Source organism: Schistocerca piceifrons, chromosome 4 (genome assembly GCF_021461385.2).
Source record: "Schistocerca piceifrons isolate TAMUIC-IGC-003096 chromosome 4, iqSchPice1.1, whole genome shotgun sequence".
NCBI classification, from domain to species: Eukaryota; Metazoa; Arthropoda; class Insecta; order Orthoptera; family Acrididae; genus Schistocerca; species Schistocerca piceifrons.
This window is the reverse complement of record NC_060141.1, coordinates 753,850,858-753,875,850: the sequence shown is the minus strand read 5'-3', so window position 1 is coordinate 753,875,850 and position 24,993 is coordinate 753,850,858. Positions and strand designations below refer to the sequence as shown.

Sequence of the window (24,993 nt, the reverse complement as noted above, 5' to 3'; positions counted from 1 at the left end):
AATGTTCCATGGCATTTACATCGGGAGATCTGGGTGGCCGTATCATTCGCTTGAATTGTCCAGAATGTCCTTCAAGCCAGTCTCGACTGTTGTGGCCCGGTGAAATGGCGCAATGTCATCCATAAAAATTCCATCTTCGTTTGAGAGCACGAAGTCTCCAGCTAGCCGAACATAACCAGTTCCACTCAATGATACGTTCACATGGACCAGATGATCCAGTCAGTCCTATGTAAACATAGAGCACACCATTACGGAACCACCTCAGCTTGCACAGTGCGTTGTTGATACCTTCGGTCAACTATTTCGTGGGGTCTGCGTAACACTCCAACTATACCACGAGCTCTTACCATCTGTAATTGGGACCGACGAAGTGGGGACTCATGTGACCAGACCACGGTTTTTCAGTCGTCTATGGTCCAACCGATGTGGTCACGAGCTCAGGAGAAGCTCTGCTGGCGATGTCGTTCTGCCATCAGAGGCACTCGCGTCTATCATCTGCTGCCAGAGCCCATTAACGAAAAATTTCGCCGCACCGTCCAAACGGATACGTTCATCGTACGTTCCACATTGATTTCTGCGGTTTCTTTGCGGCAGATTTGCTTGTCTGTTAGCACTAACAACTCCATCAACGATTTCTGCGGTTATTTCCAGCAGCGTTGCTTGTCTGTTAGCACTGACAACTCCACGCAAACGCTGCTGCTCTCGGTCGTAAAGTGAAGGCCGTTGGCCACTGCAATGTCCGTGGTGAGAGATAATGACTGAAATCTGGTATCTCCGGCACACTCTTGACACAGTGGCTCTCGGAGTATTGAATTCTCTAACGATTTCCAACTGCCATTCGGAGTTCAAAGTCCGTTAATTCCCGTCGTGCGGCCATAATCACGTCTGAAACCTCTTCACATGAATCATCTGAGTGGAAATGACAGCTCCGCCAATGCACTGCCCTTTTATACCGTGTGTATGCGAAACTACCACCATCTGTATATGTGCATATCGCCATGGCATGACTTCTGTTACGTCAGTGTTATGTAGCCTGTGTGAAAATGCTTTCTGCAGAAACTGTTTCACTCCTGATTCACAAATCGATGTGACTGTCACACGATACACTCGAATTTGCATGCAATGATAAAGAGTTTGTCGTCATTTGAAATAATCTGCCTAAGTGTTAAACACCTTTGTAAACATAAATACGATCCAGGTGAAAATGTAGGGTAATCATTCATGTCATTAGCACTGGGAGATATAGGTCCTGTGTCAAAGTACAGTGGAATGCACTGGAATACCAGTGGAATAACTCCGAAGTTTCATAAGATGACTGTGCCAAAACTACAATGGATAGGCCTATAGATAAATTACAGCATCGCTCCACGTTTCAGTTCGTAATATGCGCTATGGAGTAGTTGTACTAAGGGACAGGAGGGTCAGAACATGTAGAGAAATCATGCAATCATTATTGTCGCACCTGCAGCGGGCAACCCAGTAAACAGGTCGGCAAAGCGGGCCGCCGTCGCGCGCCTTCCTGGAGAATTCGTACCAGTGAATTACACACGCGACGTGACAAACTGGTCCCATACTGAGTACCTGTAATGTGAAATAAAAACTTCGCGATATGCTCTGACCACTCTACATCTACATCTACATTTATACTCCGCAAGCCACCCAACGGTGTGTGGCGGAGGGCACTTTACGTGCCACTGTCATTACCTCCCTTTTCTGTTCCAGTAGCGTATGGTTCGCGGGAAGAACGATTGTCTGAAAGCCTCCGTGCGCGCTCGAATCTCTCTAATTTTACATTCGGTACAAATGTGGAATACTAGTACGCCATATTAGTGATACAGCCATCTTAAAATTCAGAAACGCAAATACGAGTAAAATCGAAAATTAAATTTAAATAGTCAGCAAATACAGCATTGTAAGACATTTCCAGGGGCAGATGTGGACTCTGACCACAATCTATTGGTTATGACCTGTAGATTAAAACTGAAGAAACTGCAAAAAGGTGGGAATTTAAGGAGATGGGACCTGGATAAACTAAAAGAACCAGAGGTTGTACAGAGATTCAGGGAGAGCATAAGGGAGCAATTGACAGGAATGGGGGAAATAAATACAGTAGAAGAAGAATGGGTAGCTTTGAGGGATGAAGTAGTGAAGGCAGCAGAGGATCAAGTAGGTAAAAAGACGAGGGCTAGTAGAAATCCTTGGGTAACAGAAGAAATATTGAATTTAATTGATGAAAGGAGAAAATATAAAAATGCAGTAAGTGAAACAGGCAAAAAGGAATACAAACGTCTCAAAAATGAGATCGACAGGAAGTGCAAAATGGCTAAGCAGGGATGGCTAGAGGACAAATGTAAGGATGTAGAGGCTTATCTCACTAGGGGTAAGATAGATACTGCCTACAGGAAAATTAAAGAGACCTTTGGAGAAATCAAGAGCTCGGATGGAAACCCAGTTCTAAGCAAAGAAGGGAAAGCAGAAAGGTGGAAGGAGTATATAGAGGGTCTATACAAGGGCGATGTACTTGAGGACAATATTATGGAAATGGAAGAGGATGTAGATGAAGATGAAATGGGAGATACGATACTGCGTGAAGAGTTTGACAGAGCACTGAAAGACCTGAGTCGAAACAAGGCCCCCGGAGTAGACAATATTCCATTGGAACTACTGACGGCCGTGGGAGAGCCAGTCCTGTCAAAACTCTACCAGCTGGTGAGCAAGATGTATGAAACAGGCGAAATACCCTCAGACTTCAAGAAGAATATAATAATTCCAATCCCAAAGAAAGCAGGTGTTGACAGATGTGAAAATTACCGAACTATCAGCTTAATAAGTCACAGCTGCAAAATACTAACACGAATTCTTTACAGACGAATGGAAAAACTAGTAGAAGCCAACCTCGGGGAAGATCAGTTTGGATTCCGTAGAAACACTGGAACACGTGAGGCAATACTGACCTTACGACTTATCTTAGAAGAAAGATTAAGGAAAGGCAAACCTACGTTTCTAGCATTTGTAGACTTAGAGAAAGCTTTTGACAATGTTGACTGGAATACTCTCTTTCAAATTCTAAAGGTGGCAGGGGTAAAATACAGGGAGCGAAAGGCTATTTACAATTTGTACAGAAACCAGATGGCAGTTATAAGAGTCGAGGGACATGAAAGGGAAGCAGTGGTTGGGAAGGGAGTAAGACAGGGTTGTAGCCTCTCCCCGATGTTGTTCAATCTGTATATTGAGCAAGCAGTAAAGGAAACAAAAGAAAAATTCGGAGTAGGTATTAAAATTCATGGAGAAGAAATAAAAACTTTGAGGTTCGCCGATGACATTGTAATTCTGTCAGAGACAGCAAAGGACTTGGAAGAGCAGTTGAATGGAATGGACAGTGTCTTGAAAGGAGGATATAAGATGAACTCAACAAAAGCAAAACAAGGATAATGGAATGTAGTCTAATTAAGTCGGGTGATGCTGAGGGAATTAGATTAGGAAATGAGGCACTTAAAGTAGTTAAGGAGTTTTGCTATTTGGGGAGCAAAATAACTGATGATGGTCGAAGTAGAGAGGATATAAAATGTAGGCTGGCAATGGCAAGGAAAGCGTTTCTGAAGAAGAGAAATTTGTTAACATCAGGTATAGATTTAAGTGTCAGGAAATCATTTCTGAAAGTATTTGTATGAGTGTAGCCTTGTATGGAAGTGAAACATGGACGATAAATAGTTTGGACAAGAAGAGAATAGAAGCTTTTGAAATGTGGTGCTACAGAAGAATGCTGAAGATTAGATGGGTAGATCACATAACTAATGAGGAAGTATTGAATAGGATTGGGGAGAAGAGAAGTTTGTGGCACAACTTGACCAGAAGAAGTGATCGGTTGGTAGGACATGTTCTGAGGCATCAAGGGATCACCAATTTAGTATTGGAGGGCAGCGTGGAGGGTAAAAATCGTAGAGGGAGACCAAGAGATGAATACACTAAACAGATTCAGAAGGATGTAGGTTGCAGTAGGTACTGGGAGATGAAAAAGCTTGCACAGGATAGAGTAGCATGGAGAGCTGCATCAAACCAGTCTCAGGACTGAAGACCACAACAACAACAAACAGCATTTTACAGGTTAGTGTATTAGATGAACGTCTATTTACAAAATACATTAATAATCTCCTCGGGAGGTATAAATAGGGGGAAGCAATTTATTCGATACCTCATCCAGAAACGCACCCTCTCGAAACCTGGCGAGCAAGCTAAACCGCAATGCAGAGCGCCTCTCTTGCAGAGTCTGCCACTTGAGTTTGCTAAACATCTCCGTAACGCTATCACGCTTACCAAATAACCCTGCGACGAAACGCGCCGCTCTTCTTTAGATCTTCTCTATCTCCTCCGTAAACCCGACCTGGTACGGATCCCACACTGATGAGCAATACTCAAGTATAGGTTGAACGAGTGTTTTGTAAGCCACCTCCTTTGTTGATGAACTACGTTTTCTAAGGACTCTCCCAATGAATCTCAACCTGGTACCCGCCTTACCAAAATTAATTTTATATGATCATTCCACTCCAAATCGTTCCGCACGCATACTCCCAGATATTTTACAGAAGTAACTGCTACCAGTGTTTGTTCCGCTATCATATAATCATACAATAAAGGATCCTTCTTTCTATGTATTCGCAATACATTACATTTGTCTATGTTTAGGGTCAGTTGCCACTCCCTGCACCAAGTGCCTATCCGCTGCAGACCTTCCTGCATTTCGCTACAATTTTCTAATGTGCTACAATTTTCTGATGTGTGTCTGTTTCCCGAATATCTTGGAGTTTTCGTGCACTCATGTTCTAAATCCTTATCAATACTCCCTCCCCCCCCCCTCCCACACTCGCTGTGTTGGAAAATGAAATGGCAGGAAAGATTTTTTCATACTGCAACTTCTCACTACGACATTTAATTAAAGTAACCTTCAGTAAAGTGTTTCAGTCAGAAGGAATTGTAGAGGAAGAGGTACAAATATGGAATAGGGATAGTAATATGAAATACTGTGGTTTATAACCTTGTAAGTGCTAGTAGACTGCTTTGGGATGCATTCTTGTGGCAGTTGGCAGCTACTGCGAGTAGTAAAGCTGTTTCAACGAATTCACTAGGAGGAATAATTGGTGGTTTCCAGTTTCATTCTTGTCATAATAAATAAATTATTAATGTCTCCAGAATGAAATTTTCACTCTGGAGCGGAGTGTGCGCTGATATGAAACTTCCTGGCAGATTAAAACTGTGTGCCGTACCGAGACACGAACTTGGGACCTTTGCCTTTCGCGGGCAAGTGCTCTACCGACACACAGTTTTAATGTGCCAGGCAGTTTCATATCAGCGCACACTCCGCTCCAGAGTGAAAATCTCATTCTGGAAACTTCCCCTAGGATGTGGCTAGGCCATGTCTCCGCAATATTCTTTCTTCCAGGAGTGCTGGTTCTGCAAGGTATACAGGAGAGCTTCTGCGAAGTTAGGAAAGTAGGACACGACGTACTGGCGGAATTAAAGCTGTAAGGTCGGGGCATGAGTCATGCTTGGGTAGCTCAGTCGGTAGAGCACTTGCCTGGGAAAGGAAAAGGTCCCAAGTTCGAGCCTCGGTCCGGCACACAGTTTTAATATGCCAGGAAGTTTCAAGTTTCAAATTATTAATGTATTTTGTAAATACACGTTCATCTAATACACTAACCTGTAAAATGCTGTATTTGCTGACTATTTAAATTTAATTTTCGATTTTACTCGTATTTGAGTTTCTGAATTTTAAGATGGCTGTGTCACTAATATGGCGTACTAGTATTCCACATTTGTACCGTACTTCCACAACCGGTTTCATTTATAAGTATTGCTTCAGAAATGGCTCAACAATCTCGAAAGCAGTGGGATGAGTCTGCTATGCAAACAGCTATTAAAAATGTTAGAGAAAACAAGATGCATTGCTTTAAGACGGCAAAAATTTCCCAAAATTCCCAGGGCCATTCTATGTGGGCTAGTAAAATCAGATTTACCAGCTGATTTAGCCTCAGAGACCGAGCTTGGACGAAAAACTGGCCTACCTAACGAACAGGAACACCAGCTGATTGAATACAGCATGACAATGGATACCAAATTTTTTGGACTTACCTTAAAGTGTCTTCAGCAGATCGCATTTCAGTGTGCCAAAGCCAGTAATATCCAGAATCCATTTTTGGGTGAAGACGCTGGATGAGGGTGGTTACGCCTTTCCTTGAAGCGGTACAGAAACGGTGTTTCGATTCGAAAACCTACGGCAGCCTCATTTAATAGAGCTCTGGGTTTCACAAGAGAAAATGTAAGAATATTTAATAAATGAAAATAGTATATTTCGTGTTCTTTTGTTGATTTATTATGTTGTACAGTATTTTGTTCTCCATTTTTTGTTTTAACTTTAACAACTTTGAAAGAAATTGACTATTCTACACTACTGGCCATTAAAATTGCTACACTACGAAGATGACGTGCTACAGACGCGAAATTTAACCGATAGGAAGAAAATGCTGTGATATGCAAATGATTAGCTTTTCAGAGCATTCACACAAGGTTGGCGCCGGGGGCGACACCTACAACGTGCTGACATGAGGAAAATTTCCAATCGATTTCTCATACACAAACAGCAATTGACCGGCGTTGCCTGGTGAAACGTTGTTGTGATGCCTCGTGTAACGAGGAGAAATGCGTACCATCACGTTTCCGACTTTGATAAACGTCGGATTGTAGCATATCGCGATTGTGGTTTATCGTATTGAGACATTTCTGCTCGCGTTGGTCGAGATCCAATGACCACGTCTCGATCCCTGAGTCAACAGATGGGGACGTTTGCAAGACAACAACTATCTTCACGAACAGTTCGACGATGTTTACAGCAGCATGGACTATCAGCTCGGAGACCATGGCTGCGGTTACCCTTGACGCTGCATCATAGACAGGAGCGCCTGCGATGGTGTACTCAAAGACGAACCTGGGTGCACGATTGGCAAAACGTCATTTTTCGGATGAATCCAGATCCTGTTTACAGCATCATGATGGTCGCATCCGTGATTGGCGACATCGCGGAGAACGCATATTGGAAGCGTGTATTCATCGCCACAGTGGACGTTACATTTCAGATGTGTTACGACCCGTGGCTCTACCCTTTATTCGATCCCTTCGAAACCCTACATTTCAGCAGGATAATGCAGGCCTTTCTGGATTGTTCGACTGCTGTCCTGGCCAGTCATTCTCCAGATCTCTCACCAACTGAAAACGTCTGGTCAATGGTGGCCGAGCAACTGGCTCGTCACAATTCGCCAGTCACTATTCTTGAGCAACTGTGGTATCGTGTTGAAGCTGTATGGACAGCTCTACCTGTTCACGCCATCCAAGCTCTGACTCAATGCCCAGGCGTATCAAGGCCGTTAACACGGCCAGAGGTGGTTGTTCCGGGTACTGATTTGTCAGGATTTATGCACCAAAATCGCGCGAAAATGTAATCACATGTCAGTACTAGTGTAATATATTTGTCTAATTAATACCCGTTTATCATCTGCATTTCTTCTTGGTGTAGCCATTTTAATGGCCAGTAGTGTATATTTGTACCCCAAAATCTTAAGAGGCAAAACTGACAAACTTTGTGTTAAGCCTAATTTAGAAATTTTCCTAACGTAGTGTGTATTCGAAGATATGGGAAGCATTGAAGTACATCCTGCAGTATGAGCTACAGATATTTTGTTTGCTTAATGTGAAAAACTGAAAAATTTGTGAACGAAAAACAAAATGGTATTCTATATTTGTACTGCTTCCTCTCCTGAAAGGGTTAAAGCGATAAGAGCTCAGCTGCACGCCCGGTACTGACAGAGTGTGGCGCGGCGCGCTTGTTGCAGAAACTGTGGTTCCAGCACGTGTGGCCGAGCCTGCAGCAGGAGATGAAGACGCAGGAGGTGCTGGCCGCCGTGTTGCAGCCCATCATCTTCCTGGTCCAGGAGTGCACCATCGAGGAGTACGAGTCCATCATCCTGCCCGCCTTCAGGTCAGGCCCGCCGCTCAGCCTCACCTCCCGTGGAGCAGCGCTCGCTGCCGCCGCCAGAAACCGCGCCAACTTGAGCGGCGTGCCGAGCGCCACACAAATTACACATTCCTTTTGCCTGCAGATATACTCCGTAAAATTTGCTGGCGGACCTGGATCAATTTTCTCCGTCGTTTAACTTATATAGTCAGTCTGAATATGGGTCGCCAGCCTCCCCTCGTTCTGCGAGACAGGAATAAACTTGCCGCTGCTCCCAAAACCAAGGATTCGTGGGCTCCAGTTACTTATGTGTATATAGAAAGTTTCCGAGGTCCAGTCACTGGACTGGAATACGTAGAGCACTCACAGTTCATACTCCGCTTGCTGCTGGCTGCTAACTTAAACCAACAACCTCCACCTCCCCCCCCCCCCCCTTAGAACACACACACACACACAGAAAGCTGCATAACAATCCAAATTAAGAGCCAAAATCACAAAATCGCCACACTACAAGACACTGCAGAAACAAGTATAATTTTTTGCTTTCAATGAGACTGCACCAGGTCCGTGAATTTAAACAGAAACCACGTACAGACGGCTATCGGTTCTGATGTAGCGCCGCTTCCCATTGATCCAGTGCAGTGTCACTGAACGGCAGTACTCACCAAAAAAGTGACAAAACGACTAAACAGCAATACACATCCGCACAAGGGAATGTAGTTTTGGATCCTAGTTTCGAAAAATTGTTCAGACGTGTGTGAAATCTTATGGTACTTAACTGCTAAGGTCATCAGTCCCTAAGCTTACACACTACTTAACCTAAATTATCCTAAGGACAAACACTCACACCCATCCCCGAGGGAGGACTGGAACCTCCGCCGGGATCAGCCGCACAGTCCATGACTGCAGCGCCTTAGACCGCTCTGCTGATCCTAGTTTCGTTGTAGGAAGAATGACTTCATTGATGATGACTAATCACTAATTCCCTAGTTAACTGTTAAATACCACCTACACCTCTGAGGACACAAGACTTTCCTCCTGTCGTATTCACCAACTTCATTCTACATGAAACATGCAAATGTGGTACGAAAAGAGCCACTACCACCGAAGTCGCTGTTGTTAACGAAGTGGCTCGCTTACATACAGCACATATACAGAATCCTCGCCGGCCGGTGTGGCCGTGCGGTTAAAGGCGCTTCAGTCTGGAACCGCGTGACCGCTACGGTCGCTGGTTCGAATCCTGCCTCGGGCATGGATGTGTGTGATGTCCTTAGGATAGTTAGGTTTAATTAGTTCTAAGTTCTAGGCGACTGATGACCTCAGAAGTTAAGTCGCATAGTGCTCAGAGCCATTTGAACCATTTGAACAGAATCCTCACTCAGTCAACGAAGGAAAATTGCGGGAAAGAATTCGTGTAGTCGCAAATTTTTATAGTGGTAGCAGGGACTGCCATGAACAGCATACTAAAAATCGTGAGGGTTGGGTGTGAGTGTAGCGGAGGGGAGGCATTTAAAGGTTACTTTTTATGTTTTTTTCTCGAAAATCGCTGCTTCCAGCAAAAATGTTTACCGGTGAAAAATTAAAGTACATTAAATTTCCAACAAAAAATATCATGTCTATGTTTTCTCTAGGACTAATAATTTCCGTGTTGGATTCCTGAATGAAAGAGTTTCTTGTAGTCTACCACTAATACAATTAATGGTGAGAAAAATGCAGTAAGTTTCTTGTCATTCATAATTCACCAGCAACTAACTACAACGCGGGTATATGGCTTTACAGTATGCTGTCTATAAAAGACAGTAGCAAGATACCATATTTACCAGTTCAGCCCCTTTCCCACCAACACTACACAGGTCACAGACGACATCACAGAAATTAAGCACTTCTGAGCCATTGTTTATAGGAACGTCTTTTGTGTAAAACCTCTCTCAATAACTGTAAATAAATTCTCAGTAAACTAAAAATTACTCCGCTATATAAACGCGAGTTCAGTGAACTCATTTTGTCCGTTCATATAAGAGCGCTGAACATGTAATGCTGGGATAGTGTAGTCTAACAGAGTAAACTGAAATGGGGGAAATTGCCTGTCCTCGAGGAACGCTACAGGATGACTGAATCAATTTCTCTCTAACATTGCACAAGAGTGTGCAAAGATTTACGTCGATTTTGTCCATATTCGTCTGTTGCGATAGTATTATTAGTGATACATATCTGTACTCCAGCAGTGTTAATGCGCTGTGTGGAAAGCGAAGACCCCCAAATACGTATGCACACTGCGTCGCCGGTGATTAATAAGGCGAGCAGCGGAAGGATCGGTATAATTTTGTGACAGGCCCTGTAGTGGCTTTTTGTGACGTAGTGCGGTTGAGAGGATAAGGAACTGCCTGTTCGCTCTTCATTTTTCAGATCTACCATAAAAGTGCCCGACCACCACCCGGCGACCTAGCTTCCCTCACGCTTCTAACCTCCACCTCTGCTTTTCGACCCTGTTACACCCTGGGGGCGCAATTTATCTCTTAATACGGTTCTACTGCACTTATATGTGACTTATATGTGTACAGACATTTAATATTTATTCTTAATCAACTTTGTTTAACAATAAACGTCGCTTTCATACCATTAGAACAATATTTTTAATAATCCACGATTTTTCCATTTCCTGGAACACTGGAATTGTTAGTGCTAGAGAAAAAATTGTTGTAGGAAATTTAAAATAGTTTTATTTTACGCTAGGAGACATTTTCGCGGTTGTCGAGATGTTGAAGAAAAACCGAAAAAAGTGACCGTTACACGCCTAACCCCCCCCCTCCCCCATCCACACAACCCCACCTGTCAGGACCTTTAAGTATGTTCTTCATAGTTCTGGCGCCCGCTTCTACCCCTGTATAAAAATTTGTGACTACATGAGTTTTTCTCCCTGTCGACAGTTTTCGGTCTTTGTTGGCTAGGATAACAGCACCAAGCAGTGTTAGGCGACAGCTATGGCAAAAGTAGCTGGCAAAACAGATTAGCAACAATTTCGAGTGATTTATTGGTAGAATTTTTAACTACACAACTGGAGTATGAAGATAGTGCGTGTCAATATGGTTCAAAGTTCTCTTGCACTGATCTGCCATTAAACACTGGTATGATTCTAAACCCACTGAATTATGATCGACATCACTGTATAATGTTCCTTTTGGCTCGTCCAAGTGGAGACTGTATATGAGTCCTGAGATACTCGCTGAGACACTGACCTTATACTGTCTGGGGTTGTCTCATGATTGAGGTACTACAAACTGAATGCAGCAGTGAGTGCGCTCATGTTCACGTATGCGGATTGATGTCATGTGCTAATTATTTGCTTGATGTAGGAGGGAGGCATAACAAAGTCCGTGTCCTGTGCGTCCTCTCTATGTTTCAACTGAGTTGTAGCCAGCTCGGTGTTCTTCTATGTGGGCTGTGCACCGTATCATCCGGAGGACGCAGCACCAACACGCAGGAAGGACACCAGCCGACTCTGCGCTTTCGCAAGGTCCCCACCTACGGCGGATTGCTGGAAAGGCCAACCTATGACCTTCAGACTGAACAAAGGCGACATTCAATGGCTACCACAAGACGGATCTAGTGTAATGGCAAAGAGGGTAACACCGCGAAGAAACCGGAAACCTCATGTTATACATCAAGCTGCGCTCTGCTACATATATGCAGTTACATCGTAGGGCGAAGGTTTCATTGAAATTCTTGCTCTGAATTGAGTCTTTTGTCGAGTTCCAGAATGACAGCCGTACCCGGAGAAACCAACGTAAAGGTCTCTCTCAGGGTGGCGGTCTTCTAATGTGTTCACGAACCACCAGCCAAGACAAAAAACTTCGTTTTTGGTAATGTCCTATCTTAAAGGTTTTAGTGCGTTGATTTTAAGGTTACTGAAAGAATACTTTTCTTTAGTTATCAGTCTACTGATTAGGTAGATGAGGTCCGCAACGAATTCCTCTCGTGTGCCAACCTCTTCATCTCACGGTAGCACATACACCCTACGTCCGTCATTATTTTATCGGCTGAATTTAATGTCTTTCCTCTTAGTTTTCACCCTCTAGTGCCCTCTAAAGCGCGATGAAAGTTCTTCCGTAACATCTTAACACACGTCCTATTATTTTGTCCCTTCGTCCTGTAAGCGTTTTCCATACGTTCCTTTCCATGGCCACGAATTCCCCCTTTGCCTGTGCTCCTCTGCTTCTTATACGCCCCTGGCCTCTTCCGTCACGTGTTATTTTGCTTCTCAAGTAACAGAATGCCTTTACTTCACCTATTTCGTGAACCCCATTCTTATTGTTAAGTTCATCACTAATCTCAGTCCTGTTACACCTCATTACCTTCGCCGTTCTTTAGTTTACTCTCAATGCATATTCTGAACTCATTGGACTGTTCATTCCGATTAACATGTTCTGTAATTCTTTTTCATTTTCACCGAGGACAACAAAGTCATAAACGAATCTTACCATTGTTATATTTTCATTTTGAATTTTAATCCCACTCTTGAACCTTTCTCATATTTCGGTCATTGCTGCTTCGATGTATAGAATGAATAATAGGGGCTGTGTCTTGTGCACCGTTGCTAAATATATTCAGTTCTGCACTCACGAAGAGGCAAAGGATCTTCTAATATAAAAGGAAATGATGATGACATTTTAATGCCACATAATGTATTAAAACTATTTTAAAGATATTGTTAATTCTTCAGTAACAGAATTTTATGGCAAATTAAAGTCTATATATTTTTAAAAGTAGCTATATAACGCGTGAACGGTTAAGCCGTATTTCGTCGGTCGTGCACCATCCTGTACCTTGGAATAGAAGACACTCTTCTGTCGTGGAAACTTGATATCTTCAGATGAACTGAGTCTCTTTAATATCTTAGCAAATCTACCTCTTCAATATGCATATTTGTGTTAGCTTTAAATAACTTGTATCTCAAAACGTATATAGGTTGTAAATGGCTTTTGATTTCAATCACTGATTATTTTGATGCCATAGAAGAATAATGAAACAGAGACTGTTAAATACAGTACTGGCAAGATTTTCTCAAATGCAGCACTTTTAAATTTCAGTAGAGTACATGTTCCTAGGTACGTGACGAAGTTATTCCTTGGACCACTTTTTCACATTTCGAGAAACTTCGCTTTTCAGTGATAATTCCTGTAATTTCAGAAAAAGACCACAGCAAGTTTAATGTCAATGCTGACATTTAAAAGTTGAATAATAAAATACACTACTGGCCATTAAAATTGCTACACCAAGAAGAAATGCAGATGATAAACGGGTATTCATTGGACAAATACACTCCTGGAAATGGAAAAAAGAACACATTGACACCGGTGTGTCAGACCCACCATACTTGCTCCGGACACTGCGAGAGGGCTGTACAAGCAATGATCACACGCACGGCACAGCGGACACACCAGGAACCGCAGTGTTGGCCGTCGAATGGCGCTAGCTGCGCAGCATTTGTGCACCGCCGCCGTCAGTGTCAGCCAGTTTGCCGTGGCATACGGAGCTCCATCGCAGTCTTTAACACTGGTAGCATGCCGCGACAGCGTGGACGTGAACCGTATGTGCAGTTGACGGACTTTGAGCGAGGGCGTATAGTGGGCATGCGGGAGGCCGGGTGGACGTACCGCCGAATTGCTCAACACGTGGGGCGTGAGGTCTCCACAGTACATCGATGTTGTCGCCAGTGGTCGGCGGAAGGTGCACGTGCCCGTCGACCTGGGACCGGACCGCAGCGACGCATGGATGCACGCCAAGACCGTAAGATCCTACGCAATGCCGTAGGGGACCGCACCGCCACTTCCCAGCAAATTAGGGACACTGTTGCTCCTGGGGTATCGGCGAGGACCATTCGCAACCGTATCCATGAAGCTGGGCTACGGTCCCGCACACCGTTAGGCCGTCTTCCGCTCACGCCCCAACATCGTGCAGCCCGCCTCCAGTGGTGTCGCGACAGGCGTGAATGGAGGGACGAATGGAGACGTGTCGTCTTCAGCGATGAGTGTCGCTTCTGCCTTGGTGCCAATGATGGTCGTATGCGTGTTTGGCGCCGTGCAGGTGAGCGCCACAATCAGGACTGCATACGACCGAGGCACACAGGGCCAACACCCGGCATCATGGTGTGGGGAGCGATCTCCTACACTGGCCGTACACCACTGGTGATCGTCGAGGGGACACTGAATAGTGCACGGTACATCCAAACCGTCATCGAACCCATCGTTCTACCATTCCTAGACCGGCAAGGGAACTTGCTGTTCCAACAGGGCAATGCACGTCCGCATGTATCCCGTGCCACCCAACGTGCTGTAGAAGGTGTAAGTCAACTACCCTGGCCAGCAAGATCTCCGGATCTGTCCCGCATTGAGCATGTTTGGGACTGGATGAAGCGTCGTCTCACGCGGTCTGCACGTCCAGCACGAACGCTGGTCCAACTGAGGCGCCAGGTGGAAATGGCATGGCAAGCCGTTCCACAGGACTACATCCAGCATCTCTACGATCGTCTCCATGGGAGAATAGCAGCCTGCATTGCTGCGAAAGGTGGATATACACTGTACTAGTGCCGACATTGTGCATGCTCTGTTGCCTGTGTCAATGTGCCTGTGGTTCTGTCAGTGTGATCATGTGATGTATCTGACCCCAGGAATGTGTCAATAAAGTTTCCCCTTCCTGGGACAATGAATTCACGGTGTTCTTATTTCAATTTCCAGGAGTGTATATTATACTAGAACTGACATGTGATTACATGTTCAAGCAATTTGAGTGCATAGATCCTGATAAATCAGTACCCAGAACAACTGGGCATTGAGTCAAACAGGACTTGGATGACCTGTACAGGTACAACTGCCCATGATACAACAGTTCATCAATAGAAGTGACGGGCGTATTGTGACGAGCCAGTTGCTCGGCCACCATTGACCAGACTTTTTCAATTGGTGAGAGATCTGGAGAATGTGCTGGCCAAGGCAGCAGTCGAACATTTTCTGTATCCAGAAAGGGCCGTACAGGACCTGCAACATGCGGTTGTGCATTACCCTGCTAAAATGTAGGGTTTCACAGGGATCGAATGAAGGGTAGAGCCACTGTTCGTAACACATCTGAAATGTAACGTCCACTGTACAAAGTGCCGTCAATGCGAACAATAGGTGACCGAGACGTGTAACCAATGGCACCCCATACCATCACGCCGGGTGATACGCCAGTATGGCGATGACGAATACACGCTTCCAATGTGCCTTCACCGCGATGTCGCCAAACACGGATGCGACCATCATGATGCTGTAAACAGAACCTAGATTCGTCCGAAAAAATGACGTTTTGTCATTCGTGCACCCAGGTTCGTCGTTGAGTACACCATCACAGGCGTTCCTGTCTGTGATGCAGCGTCAAGGGTAACCGCAGCCATGGTCTCCAAGCTGATTGTCCATGCTGATGCAAACGTCATCGAACTGTTCGTGTAGATGGTTGTTGTCTTGCAAATGTCCCCATCTGTTGACTCAGGGATCGAGACGTGGCTGCACGATTCGTTACAGCCATGCGGATAAGATGCCTGTCATCTCGACTGCTAGTGATACGAGGCCGTTGGGATCCAGCACGACGTTCCGTATTACCCTCCTGAACTCACCGATTCCATATTCTGCTAACAGTCATTGGATCTCGACCCACGCGAGCAGCAATGTTGCGATACCCATAAACCCCAATCGCGATAGGCTACAATCCGACGTTTATCAAAGTCGGAAACGTGATGGTATGCATTTGTCCTTCTTACACGAGGCGTCACAACAACGTTTCACCAGGTAACACCGGTCAACTGCTGTTTGTGTATGAGAAATCGGAAACTTTACTCTTGTGAGCACGTTGAAGGTGTCGCCACCGGCGCCAACCTTGAGTGAATGCTCTGAAAAGCTAATCATTTGCATATCACAGCACCTTCTTCCTGTCGGTTAAATTTCAGGTCTGTAGCACGTCATCTACATGGTGTAGCAATTTTATTGGCCAGTAGTGTATATTAAACCCTTGTCAGAAAGCTCGATAGAGGTCAATGTCAGAAAAGTGTTCCAAGTTTCATCGCTCCCCGCTGCGGTGTGAGGTATAAGGAAGAAAGGCAGATCTGAAATGAACCCTTCCATTGTTTGGACGTTTGGATTCCACCTACGATACTTGCGTCTGGCAAACGTTTGTTCCTCTTTTTTTTTTTTTCATTGCTTAGGGTAAAGTGAGGACAAAAGCAAGTGGACCATTTTGATTAATACGTGATTCAGGGTGGATAACTTCCGCTCTCGAGAAATGCATGTACTTGTTACGAAATTGTTTTGATTCAACTGAAACCTATAAGAAGATGCAACGTTCTGCAAAACTTAACGAGACACATAAAGTAATATAATATTTTAACGACTCAGTGGAAGTGAGTGAAAGTGGGGGAGCATGTTGCCAGAGGTCTCCCAGTCTCGCACTGGGAGTTGGGCGTCACATGGCGAGAGATAAGCCTGACTGCAGTGCCAAATGTGGCTCTCCCCGCAACTCAAGGCAGTTGATGGAACGAGGAAGACAGAGTGTGTATCAATCAGCGAGCAGTGTGGTGGTGTTCCTCATTACGACACGGCACGGAGGCAACATTTGCATCATTTCACATAAGAAGACTCTTTGGAAAACTGGAAGGAGGATTGGTATTGTTCGCAGCATTATTTGACGTGCGTGGGGAGCATTCCGAATCACAAGCACTGCTGCCCGAGGGAGAGACGGCCGCTGCATTGTGCAACGGGCGAGAGGGGACCCACGCCAAACAGCGAGTGCAGTTACAATCAGATTTAAGAGGACCGCAAGGCACTTAATCTTATGCTCCGTAGTGCCACGGCGACTGCATGTGCCCACCGACCAGTGTGTTGTTTTGCGATGACATCCGCATATCGGCGGCGGCGTTTGCGATGGTTCCAAGAGCGTAGGGATTGGACCGATAGGGCGTGGTGGGGTCGCGTGCTCTTCTCAGACGAGACCAGATTCTGTCTGAGTGGTGCTTCTGGACGTACCCTCATACGGTGAGAGGTGGCAATACGTAATGCGAGAAGGAATGTTGTCGCACATGACCGTTTCGGTGGTCCAGGTATTACAATGTGGAGAGCCATAATGTGGCAAGGGCGTAATGGCCAAATTCTTGAAACTCAATAGACGTGCTAACGTTATTGTGACACTGTATTCGTCCCCCACGTCGTATTTTCAGCAGTGCATTCGGCACTGACTTCATTTTTGTAGATGACAATCCACGACCACATCGAACAGTGCAGGTGGAAGAGCTCTTGTAATGAGAGGATATTCGGCGAATGAACTAGCCTGCCTGTTCACCTGACTTAAATCGCATCGACCACATATTCCACGTGTTGGGGAGGCGTACTGCAGTACGTCCACGTCACGTGCAGCAACGGCCATTCAGCAATCGTCAACTGCGCTGGTGGAGAAATGGCACACCGTAGCATAACAACTCTCTACCAAGCCTGTGGCCACCTTGGCAGAACTTTTTAGAATATGCATTGCCGCCCGTGGTGTTCACACACGCTATTAAAAACCATGTCCCACAGCTTGTAACGTCCACTGTCACGTCGCGAGTCAATACGCGATAACTTTATTGCAGTAAGCTACTTTGCAGAACAGACCGCAGCATTGGAGCCATTGGCTGTTGTGTCTTCAGCAATGACTCATTCGCATCTGTCGCTATGCTAGCCGTGGGAAGCGGTATCTGTATCACTTCGTGCGGCTGAATATTCAAATCCTTAAGAAACTAAATCAACTATATTAACTATTGTTTAAAGTCGATACACTGCCTTTTGTTATTCAAGAGAATATAGTATAAAAATTTCAGCCTTCTATCTGACATACTTTTGGAGTTAGAGGAAATTACCTAAAACACCCCAAACTGACACTTAGACTAAAAAACTCAATTAGGAATAATAACAGTTTGTTTCTTAGAATCATTTGAAACAATTACTGGAGTTCACAAAATGTCAGGTCAATTTATTTGGATTTTTCGTATTAAAAACCTAAACTACTTTTCATTTTCGTAACATGAAATCCAGAAAAGATTATTATTCAATTATCTATTTGCTTTGTTGTTGTGGAATGAATGAGGATGAGTGAGAGTGTGTAAGTGGGACATACATAGAAATTTAATATTGTATAATGTACCACATTACGTAACTGTGTAGTGGGAAAGTTGTTTTTCCCCCTCATTGCTGATGACGTATGTCTAAGAGTACCTGCTTTAGTAAGAAGGCAGCCAGAATAGCAGTTTGCACATTAATAGTTTTCTAAATAAATTCCCAGATTAGTTTTCCTATAGTTTGGTTTTGTTAAACATTATATTAATATTTGTATATGGAAATGATGTGATTGCAACTGCGAATAGTAATACACGTAGGACAATTTTGGCGCGAGAATGATCTCGAACGATTGTTCTGATTGGCTGGTCATTTTGATCAACCAATCAGAGTTAAGCAGTTCCCGCGCACTGCCAGGTAGTTGTAGGCTGTTGAAGCAGCAGCATGAAGCAGTCGCTAGTCAGCTATTGGGCGTGCAGGTCGTGTTGAACGTTTGAGTCTTCATAATGTATAAAATGAAGAAGTTACCAGAATATGTTGCCGTGGAAGCAGTTGCATTCACGGACAGTTTTGTGAAGTTTGGAAGTTCTAGAATTGTTTTGTTGGAAAGATAAACGCGTGTGAACTTTCGGCCTTTGTAAAATTCCACGTGGCATGCTTCGTAACCGTATATGGAATATTTGGCGAGCAATTTCTTTAATAGAAATCCACTGAAAAGGACTGAATGTTAAACTCAGATATAATAACAGAGTATTGACTGTGAAATCGCTTAATTGTTCGTGTTGGATTTAAGTACATTTCTGGCTGCCTTGCGTGTGTACTGGGTTGCATGAACTGTGAACTTAGGACAATGATGTTGTTTGCTAATTACATGTGGGCTGATGGTAGGTACTTTTTTTTAACTGAAATAGAATAAAAGACTCGTTTCAGCATTTTGACATTTCACTGAGAGAACGAAGCAACCATTTTCCACCCAAGAAGTATTATAAGAATTTACAGGATAGCTTGCTACCAGAGTTTACGCGGACTTTGCAACGTACGTATTGACGGCATTTTCTTCAACGCTGCTTTTACGTCGTCAGTGCAGTACATACGTATGCAGAGATAGGGGCTAGTGATCTGCCACCGTACTGAGGTAGGTGGAAATTTTGCAGTGAAGAGTACGACGAAGAGCAAACATTTATAACCCGCCACGCCGCAGGACCATCGTCAATCTCGTTGACGTCAGTGATGTTATTGTCTATTTTGTGGCAGTTCTTTCTATGTATGGTCCAAAATTCATCGAGACCTGTTACTTAGCAGTGACATGTCATGCAAAAGTTACTTCTGTCCTTACGTTTTGCACTCTAGTGTATTTTGTTCCAGCTGAATACTGGGTTTTCTCTAAAACTATGGATCTCAGGAAAAGTCGCATTTCATACTCACTTGGTCTATTGTACCATTGTTATTTTACCAATCGCAATGGCCGATTCTGCCATGTCCACACCCTGATGCCTTGGTTAATTAAGATCCAATATTTATTCTTTGTGGTTGGCGACAATTTTAGTGAACATCAGTAACATCATGACGAATGTCCCAAATATTGGAGCAATGGTGCAGCTACATTCCTTTGCAAGAAAAGCGAGAAATGTTAGGTTAAAAAAGATAGACCCATTACACTTCAGTTGAATAAATGCCCAATAGAATCTTCAGGTGCGTGGCATACTTACGCCAAAATGTCTCATACATGCTATGTTAGCAAAGACCAGCATCTTAAAAATGTAGCACACTGAGTCTCAGTTTGGGTTTTGATTATACTGTAGCACACTTCCAACAGCGGGATGTGGTGCTGTGAGTAGTGTGATGATGGGTTTCCTGGTGCGCTTTTGCTATCAAGTTGATATGAAAATTAATTAATTGATCAATTAATTATCCCCACCCCACCCCACCCCACCCATACTCCCACCCCTGGAAGATGTCACAGGTTCTCCCCAGCCATCTCGTGGGTGCCCACTCGCCCCCCCCTCCTCTCACCTCCTCATCCCCTCTCCATCTTCCTCCCTCACCTGCCCTATTGGCAGGAATTCCAAATTTTAGTGGGAATGCTTAATTTGTAAGGTGAAATCGTATTTTCAATGTGAAATTCAGTTTTCAATTCAGAGGACGTAATATTAGTGGAAATTGTTGATGTAGACTGTTTATAAAACGAAAATTGTCGATGGAAATTGTTTATAAATTGGGGATAGGTGATAGAAATTGAGAAAATTCAGAGGATGGGGTTAGGGGAACTATACACTGCAGAGGACATAATTTACATTTTTTAGGACAAGCATACTCTTGTTTAACTTCTGATCACATCGTATACTGCCATTAAGACGCTTCACAGTGCACTCGTAATCATGTATTTATCGCCCAGCACAGCACAGCACACGTTCGTGGCAGTCTGGTGAGGGGTGTCACTCGGGTGGTGTTCTGTGGTTGCTCCGGCATCATCCTCAGACAGCTCGTCCCCAACACATGGTTTGTTAACGTTAATCTTTATAGCATTTCATTTGGCAATTGCTGACATCTTTCTTTCCTCGGAACTAAAGCATCCTGGTAAGAGAACCAGACACAGATCCATCTAACGGCTTAACAGGCATATCTGCTGAAAACTTCTCAAACACAACGCAAGAATTTCTTGAATTAACCAAAGTGTATCTTGAAAGAGACAGTGATTACGTTGAAAATTTTGCACACCAATATGTATGTATTGATTCACAATTCCCGTAGACTTGATTAGCAGTTTATTTGTAATCAGGTAATAGTGTTGTGATGTTTTCAAGCGTGTACCACTATTTCCTTTCTAGTCGACACTTGTTCTTATCCTATGCGTCCACTGTTTCTACTCTGCGCTCGATGCGGCAGTCACAGAAAGTTTCAATTCTTTGCAGGAGTGTCTTCTCGATCCCGAAGTCGATCCAGGCGACGGTGACTCTGCTGGAGAACCTGCACGTCATCCTGGAGAAGACGCCGCGGGACGACATCCGCAGCGAGGTGCTGCCCATGCTCTACAACGCCTTCGAGAGCACCACCATACAAGTGCAGGTGGGTCGCTACGTCCCCACTTCCCTTAAGTCGTTTCAAACTGTTTTAGTTCAAATTAGCAAGAGCGGTTTTCCAGGAAATGTCAGGATGATGGTCGCGGCACAACAGAGTTTTCCACGACGTAAGTATACACGATATTTAAATAGCACGCAACACGAGGGATGCCTAAGTCAATTGCAGTATCATGCATTATGCATACAAAAACTGCTGTATATTTTTCTTTAATAGCGAGTAACACGAAATTTTACTTATAGAAATATATTCTAGACACCATTTTATCCCCAAGTCTCAGCAGCCACATCGTCCACTTTCTTTCACAGATCAAACTAAATTTCTTAAGACTGCTACAGGGTGGGCAGTAAACAAGCCCCGGAGAACAGAGTTCCAGGGTACAAACAGACACAGCAGAGGAAAGGAAATACACTAGCCTGACTAGAGCACATGTTGAAAGTGATCACAATTCATCTCTTGGCTCTTTTGGGGCCTGGTTAACAAGTTGCTGAACGCGGATAGAAACTGGACTGTTGGAATTGCTGCAGTCTCATCCGAATGTTCTGCTTCAGTACGTGAAGACTGTCAGAGTTGTTGAGATACACCTGGGACTTGAGGGCTCCCAGCACAAAGTAATCGCACACTGACAGATCACGTGACCTGGGTGGCCATCTAGGGTCGCGACCAGACTGCCCTCTGCTAATAATTCTGTCAGATGTGAAGATTGTGTAAATATCCCTCAATGTTAGGCCGGCCATATGGGCAGTTGGTCCATGCCATTGGAAGTAGCTGTAGGTCTTTTCCTTCTACATCAATGCAACTACAAATGGTTTCAAAATGTATTCACTCGTCTGGCCCATTTTCATTTGCCGCACCCTTTATATACACTACTGGCATTAAAATTGTTACACCACGAAGATGACGTGCTACAGACGCGAAATTTAACCGAAAGGAAGAAGATGCTGTGATATGCAAATGATTAGCTTTTCAGAGCATTCACACAAGGTTGGCGCCGGTGGCGACACCTACAACGTGCTGACATGAGGAAAGTTTCAACTGATTTCTCATACACAAACAGCAGTTGACCGGCGTTGCCTGCTGAAACGTTGTTGTGATGCCTCGTGTAAGGAGGAGAAATGCGTGCCATCACGTTTCCGACTTTGATAAAGGTCAGATTGTAACCTATCGCGATTGCGGTTTATCGTGTCGCGACATTGCTGCTCGCGTTGGTCGAGATCCAATGACTGTTAGCGGAATATGGAATCGGTGGGCTCAGGAGGGTAATACGGAACGCCGTGCTGGGTCCCAACGGCCTCGTATCACTAGCAGTCGAGATGACAGGAATCTTATCCGCATGGCTGTAACTGATCGCGCAGCCACGTCCCGATCCCTGAGTCAACAGACGGGGACGTTTGCAAGACAACAACCTTCCGCACGAACAGTTCGACGACGTCTGCAGTAGCATGAACTATCAGCTCGGAGACCATGGTTGCGGTTACCCTTGACGCTGCATCACAGACAGGAGCGCCTGCGAAGGTATACTCAACGACGAACCTGCGTGCACTATTGGCAAAACGTCATTTTTCGGATGAATTCAGGTTCTGTTTACGGCATCATGATGGTCGCATCCGTGTTTGGCGACATCGTGGTGAACGCACATTGGAAGCGTGTATTCGTCATCGCCATACTGGCGTATCACCCGGCGTGACGGTATGGGTTGCAATTGGTTACAAGTCTCGGTCACCTCTTGTTCGCATTGACGGCACTTTGTACAGTGGACGTTACATTTCAGATGTGTTACGACCCGTGCCTCTACACTTCATTCGATCCCTGCGAAATCCTACATTTCAGCAGGATAATGAACCATCGCATGTTGCAGGCCCTGTACGGGCCTTTCTGGATACAGAAAATGTTCGACTGCTGTCCTGGCCAGCACATTCTCCATATCTCTCACCAACTGAAAACGTCTGGTCAATGGTGGCCGAGCAACTGGCTCGTCACAATACGCCAGTCAATACTCTTGATGAACTGTGGTATCGTGTTGAAGCGGCATTTCTTACAGAAACTAGCAGTACGGTAATAAACAGCCTTTTAAACACGTCGCCAACGGCAATAAAGTCATTTATAGCAATACAACAGTTAAAAAATTTTTTTTTTAAAACACAGAAGCTAACAGTACGGTAATAACAGCCTTTCAAAACACGCCGCTAACGGCAATCAAGTAATTTATAGCAATACAACAGTTTTAAAAAATTTAAAGAACATTAGTAAACTGGCTACTAAAGTAAATACAGAACTTTGTTAATAAAGTACCGTGAGGTAGTGAAGCTATCAACACCGCCATTAAAAAAAATCAAAGGCCTTAGCAAACACACGATTAATGGCAATAAAGGAATGGAGGAATTTAAAAATGTTTTTAAACAAAAGTGTCCTGGAATATGATTAGAACATAACAGATACGACGGACCCGTGTAAGGCGGCCACAAATCACCCACTCAGGGATGCTCAGGCTAGGCAGAATACTGACCAATTTAAATACGCCCGTAAATACAATTGCCACTCTCAGGCTGGTCATTGCACCGACTTCTAGCCAGCTAAAACTTGTAATAAGATGGCTTAACTTGCTGACAGAATTAGAGCTACCCTCGTGCAAGGAAACATTACACCACACAATCCTGAATGAGCGACCGCATGATCAACCAACAAGAAGCATGAATTTACTCATAACACACGACAGAATAGCGAAACAATTAAACTGCCAAAACTACACCTCCCCTCGGGCAGTAACGAGAGGAGGAGGAAAGATCACTGTCTTCAATTACACCGGTGCCGGGGACAGGAAACCTGATCGCCGGAGGCCACAAGGCAGAAGAGACACTGGTTACGCAAACTTATTACTTAACGATTAAACGTTCCACTATCTTAACTTGCAATTATGCTCGAACAGGCAGTACACGATGTGTGGATCCACACATCCGACCGCGCACGCATCGCCAGCGTACCCAAAACGCCATGGTCACGCGACAACACGCTCTGTCACCGGAGTTCGCGTCTTCTCTGCAACGTTGATGGGTAATGACCGCTCCTTCCTGTTAGATGTCTACTTTTAAACTCCAGCGTTGAAACGGAGGATTTAAAGAAGGTTGTTAACGTCCCACCAAGGTGAAATGAACAGCAACTACTCGTGGGGCGATTCTGTATACAACCAACCCTTGGGGAGCTCTTCCGTCAACTCGACCCGCTCGTTACACACAACCGACATATATCACGTGGCGACTCGGTACAACCGACCACGCCTGGTCCTCGCTGGCGAGCCACTGCCCTACCGTGTCCACCAGACTCTGAGTGCACCCCCTTACTTCCACGCCACCACACGAGGTTACCACCGGTCAAAGATCTTACTTCCTCCATAGCAGTTTCCCGGAAGCAAGAACGCAGATGTCGATAGCAGAGGGAACAGACAACCAAGCAGCCACTTAATGACAGACAACATATCAAACAAACATGTCAGGGGTAGAAAAGGAAAACCAATGCAATTTAAACACAAGGTGTAGCACGAGTCGATACATGGCTCAACCTCCCCCTCTTAAGCTGGAAGCAAAGCTTCCCAAACCCTACAAGAGAAATGTTCACCTCAACTTAACCTGACTCAGATGAACTCGATACTGTTTTCCCGCTTGATTGTCCCGAACTAAGAGATTCACTGGACCCAATCGTCTCTCAATGGTACACGGCCAAATAAAACGAGGAGCCAATTTTCCCAGCCTGTAGACTCGTGCGCCTCCCCCCGGGTAATTACGAATATAAACTTGATCTCCAGGC

General features: G+C 44.6%; 1 protein-coding gene across 1 annotated transcript in view; it reads left to right on the top strand.

The window, feature by feature from the left end:
- The window catches only part of LOC124796150 (SCY1-like protein 2), a 404,810-nt gene that overhangs the window by 157,502 nt on the left and 222,315 nt on the right, over positions 1 to 24,993 (top strand). Inside the window, exons 5-6 of the mRNA XM_047260241.1 lie at positions 7,881 to 8,026; positions 21,027 to 21,180. Of these exons, the coding sequence (XP_047116197.1) occupies positions 7,881 to 8,026; positions 21,027 to 21,180 (300 nt within the window). The remainder of the gene's footprint in view (positions 1 to 7,880; positions 8,027 to 21,026; positions 21,181 to 24,993) is intronic.